Genomic DNA, 4,756 nt, shown 5'->3' with positions numbered 1-4,756 from the left:
GCGAGCAGCATGGCGAGCAAAGCGACGAGGATCAGACAAAGTAGAGGTGGAAATAATGCTGTATTGAGCCACGGTGTCTGAAACTTAAAATAAAATAGGAATGTTTTTTTGAAAATTGTCTTACAAAAGATATTAAAAATAGTTTTATTTTAGAGTAAGATATATTAATTAGAAAACAATTACAAAATGTCTCGTTAAATGAGTTACGCTTTTGGCGCTTCGACTTCACCCTTCGTCGGCATCGAAGGCTGATCGGATTTTTCGATCACATCGACTTTGTATAGCGTATTATACAACTTGGCATATGTTAGATATCTATCGCGAGATTCTTCCGGAATCTGGTCAAGATATTTTTTAACTTTTGTGATCACTTTCAGCTCATACGGTGATTTCTTCACGGTCTTTTTACTCCTCAAGAACGACTTAGGTAATCTACCCAAGCGTTTCATCCAATTGTCCCAATCGTCATGCAACAACTTAAGATAGACGTAGGGATGTACGCGTTCATACGCGAGGTCATAATTACTTAGTTTTTTTCCAAGCAGTTCCCGTACTCTTTGCAGTTCAGAAAAATCACCGGCTCCTGTGCCGGGTCCGATAATTATTATCTTGGGAGCAAGAGCTGAACCTCGTTCTTCATTAACTAAATGAGTACGGTCGCGAACCAAAGGCGTTTTCTTGTTTGATGAAGTCGCCGATGCTAACGAGTGTACACGCTGGTTATCGACAAACTTATCACGACAAGGCCCTAAATGAGCTATCGTGACATTAGTACGACAGTTAGTCGCCTGGAAGATGCACGCGTTCGGGTAAGTTTTGTTGTCGAAACCGCACACAGGAGCGTTGTCATCATCACATCGTGCGTCAGCACACAGTAAAGTGTTATTTTGAAAAACGATAGCGTTTTCGTGATGATTATCGATCACAGAGGCAGCAGCAGAAGATGACGTGACGGTAACAGCAACAAACGTGAAGGTGACAGAAAGCTTCATGCTTAGCTTTGTTGGAGGCAATGGAGTAGGGAGTGTAGAAATGATGAGGCAATGGATTAGGGAGTGTAGAAATGATGAGGCAATGGATTAGGGGAGTATAGAAATGATGACTCCAGGCGAAGGCCACGACAATCTGCAACTTTTTGTGGTTCAAGATTCCTAGAGATTGTGCTGGAAGCACTTGGGATAAGCACCTTGTAAAATTCAAATGTTGCAGCCTATCACTTTGGAATGGAGTAGAAAAAGTGAGTACTTTGTACTCTGGAAAGAGGTAGTCAGCACATTTGTGTTTGTTATTTGTGCCCGTAATGTCGATTGAGGTAAGTTCAGCCCCTGTGGCTATCACGTAGCGATTCAATTTTGCACTTCGATGCCCATTTAAAGAAGTGACGTACGTCTTTATCGTATACATTGTAATCTCAACAGAACTTCTGGACACAAAGATGTCCATGGAGATGGTCAGAGGAGAAGAGAGAGTGCAAAATATCTTGGGATGTGATGTATTTAATATATATATTTGGAATTGGTAAAGTAACATTTGTGGTTTGAGTGCAAAAAAATGAAACTCGAGGAAATTGATCCTCGCACATTTGAATGGAAAATTCTATAAGTATTGGTACATATAATGGTGTTCTTCATTGCACTTAAGTGACATGTCCATTTCATCTTTTGCACGGTCTCGGGCTGCGCTGCGTCGCGAGCCTAAGCCAGATACGAGAGTATTGGACGATTAGGATCTAGTAGAGGTCAAAGAAGCTTTCCGTCTCTTTGTTACAGATTCTAACGGTACATCGACATGTGGGAACTCAAAGCGGCTATGCGAGCGCTCGGATTTCAACTAAGGAAAGCAAAGATCTGTCAGATGATTGTTGATATTGGTAAGGACGAGGTACAGACAACCAATCAAACTTTGAACAGATGACGAGTGGATTCCCACTACGCTTTTTCATGGCGCGATAAAATCATTCCTCGTGAATTCCATCTCCATCACGATCTGCTTCATCAATCATCTCATGCATTTCTTCATCCGTGATAGTTTCGCCTAGTTTGGTACACACACGCATTAAGTTTTGTCATCATCGTCAAAAAATTGAAAGATCTTCAGAATTTCTTCCCATTTATATCGTGAGTACTAAATCGACAAAAAGATTCGTTTTTAGATTGGTGAGTTTCATAAAGTAGACCCTTTTGTGTATGTACTATTTTACCGGATGATCTCAGCGACGACAATTGATAGTCATGTAATGCTGAACATTTTTCAGGAGAATGTAGTGGATCAAAATGCTTTTACGTATATCCCAGTGTCTCTTATGTATAAACATCGGTGATATGAGTCAAGTGCTTCTTCGCTTAGCTGCCTGCCAGCTTCGCTACACCATCTGGTACTTACATCAGCGTCAGGAATAAATACATATGTCAGTTGTACAGTTTTCGATTTATTTCTAGCCTTTGGTTCAAATTGTTGCTCTAAAAAAATGACTAGTTTGTTGATATCATCGTTTTCTGCACTATAAAATGAAATTTTTCTATTATTTGCTAGTGCAAAAATCCGGTTTAAAGGTGGATGTCACGATCAGAAATGTCAACTATTCTTTTTGAGCTGTGCATCCCAGGTGCCAAGTGTCGTCAGAAAACATTCAGTGAAGCTCTGGACACACAGCTAGACAAGCATAGCCCGTCACCCTTGTCTGGAAAATCCGTGGCTGTTAGTTGTTTAACTCTTACAAATTTTAAATGAAATTTTGCTAATATTGAAATCATACAGCAGCTGTGTTGACCGCTGCAGTTGCGTTTTGCCTAATAGTACAAAAGCGGAATAACTAGAGTGCAATTTTTAATGGGGAAGCTCAGCACGATGAGCAAGTCTGGCTCAAAATTGGCTCTGTCACTTGAGAAGTGTAAGCATTAGGGATCCATTTAGACCTTTAGTCAGCAAATTGTTGCACGTTTTGGCTCTGCAACATCGTGGGAAAACACCAAGGTGGCACAGAGTTTTCTTTGTTATATCGAGTAGATCAGCTAATACGCTCCATTTCTTCGATCAGCGCATCGATCTACATGGATAGGGAACTGATCTTACCGGTGGCCCATGTACAGTGTTTACGTAGACAAAGGTGATGCTGAAAACAATAAATAGATTTTGTATTATGGCGAGAGAAGACCATCTGCGTATGTCGTGGTCTATTCGAGCATATGTGTACAACATAAACATGTCGTGCTCCTAGTTTATACCGCTGATTAAAGTATGTATGTCTACTTAGGAGGATTCTACGCAAAGGGATACGATGCGCCTTATACTGTATTTGGTCCCTCATTGTGGATCCACCACACATTGAATGTGACACTATTGTATGAAGAACTCAAGAATTGGGACTAGCGGTGCTCCCGACCGCTTTGATAGCGTGACATCTGAGCTCAAATACTTTCTTTAAAGTGTTCAGCGATGCAATAATACATGTAACGTATGTGTACGTAGCGCCTCGACGTCACCATCGTTACATGCAACAATTCATGGCCGGGGCTCCACCAATTGGCCTCGATCTATACATCGCACCTAAAAATAATTAATAAAGCATGATAACTATCTTGCCATTCTTTGTAGTTAAAGTAGTAACGATGTAAGATCTGTAAAAACCATAAATAAATTAGAGCCAAAACGATCTCAGCGCGAGCGTATATCTAGAATAAAGTTAATGCAGGAATGGATATGTCCAAAATGATATGTTGCTCTCGGATTTACAGGGTAGGCCATAAGAACATAACCAAGTATTGGAACGATGTAGCGAGTTTTGGTGAAAAGGTACGTACCTTGTATCCAATGCGAAAGCAAGACGTCTTGAGTGAAGCGTTCGTATTCGGGTGTCCTATGCAGAAATTTAAGGCTCTCGCAATCAATAGGAACAAAAATCAATAACAGACTCGTTGAGTGCTCTCATGCATCATTCATAATATTCGCCGTAATCTTTCGGCATGTCTTCGGAGTTGATAGTCTGAAATGTTTTTGATACTAAAATTTACCAATAGTGTGCTGGTGTAAGGATTGCGCCGACAAGTTTGTCGATGCAAGCGCGGCCAGCCGACACTGGAGCACTGCATAGGAGCTGCAAAGAAAACAGACGCAGTAAAGGAGGAACATGAGATTAGCCTTTACACTAGCACAGTGAACTAAACGTATTTCACTTTCCGATTTGCCTCCGACTCCGACTTCCGACCGCTACATTTGGTAGCACTTGTTGGTCCTCAGCCTCTCCGTCAGCTTCCTCAGCATCAGCCTCAGCCTCAGTTTCTCAGCCTCCGTTTCCTCTGCCTCGCCCGTGATCGGTTTAGCGAGGGTATTGCTTTCCAGCGAAGTGAAAGCACTGTCAGTATTGGTTGTGAGTCTGCTCTGCAGCTGACCCGGCAGTTTCTTGTGAAGTTCCACGAAATCAGTTTTCGAGGGATATCCGTTTCGAAGATCTGTAAATCCTGCCATCTTTTTGGAGGTCTGATTGTGTCACTAATTCCGACCTTTATTGGAAGGTGACAACTGATTCGGAGAAGACAGTTGCATCCATCAACGTTCGTCAAGCGTTCGTCATCCGACTGTTCGCCCAAGCGACTGTTGAAGTTCCGACCCGACCTTTCAGTGCATGTCCCGTGTCAGCAAGAAGATCAAAAATCAGACCAAGAGTGGGTACACGACTGTTCACAGTTACAAGTGTACTCTGATCCGAGATCCGAACAGAGCCGACCAAGCACGTCTAGACTTGATTGACGCGTTAGTT

The 4,756-nt window shown here is 42.0% G+C and overlaps 3 protein-coding genes across 3 annotated transcripts in view; 1 reads left to right on the top strand and 2 right to left on the bottom strand.

Moving 5' to 3' along the window:
- Positions 1 to 44, top strand: part of PHALS_13338 (TRANSPOSON TY4-H GAG POLYPROTEIN-RELATED) — a gene marked incomplete at both ends in the record, with an annotated part of 858 nt that extends 814 nt beyond the window's left edge. Inside the window, one exon of the mRNA XM_024729077.1 lies at positions 1 to 44. This exon is cut by the window's left edge and continues 814 nt beyond it. Within this exon, the coding sequence (XP_024579490.1) occupies positions 1 to 44 (44 nt within the window).
- A 159-nt stretch (positions 45 to 203) lies between these two features.
- Positions 204 to 992, bottom strand: PHALS_13337 (Protease inhibitor protein; the record flags this gene model as incomplete). The annotated part of the gene is made up of 1 exon (XM_024729076.1): positions 204 to 992. One exon carries the CDS (start codon positions 990 to 992, stop codon positions 204 to 206), a length of 789 nt encoding a protein of 262 aa, XP_024579489.1.
- Positions 993 to 2,055: 1,063 nt separating this feature from the next.
- PHALS_13336 (uncharacterized protein) lies at positions 2,056 to 2,629 on the bottom strand (the record flags this gene model as incomplete). The annotated part of the gene is made up of 5 exons (XM_024729075.1): positions 2,056 to 2,124; positions 2,201 to 2,208; positions 2,284 to 2,299; positions 2,383 to 2,500; positions 2,580 to 2,629. 5 exons carry the CDS (start codon positions 2,627 to 2,629, stop codon positions 2,056 to 2,058), a joined length of 261 nt encoding a protein of 86 aa, XP_024579488.1.
- Between the last annotated feature and the right edge of the window lie 2,127 nt (positions 2,630 to 4,756).

This window comes from Plasmopara halstedii (assembly GCF_900000015.1).
Source record: "Plasmopara halstedii genome assembly, contig: Scaffold_658, whole genome shotgun sequence".
Lineage (NCBI taxonomy): Eukaryota > Oomycota > Peronosporomycetes > Peronosporales > Peronosporaceae > Plasmopara > Plasmopara halstedii.
Note: the sequence above shows the minus strand (reverse complement) of the source record. Positions and strands in the feature narration are given on the sequence as shown.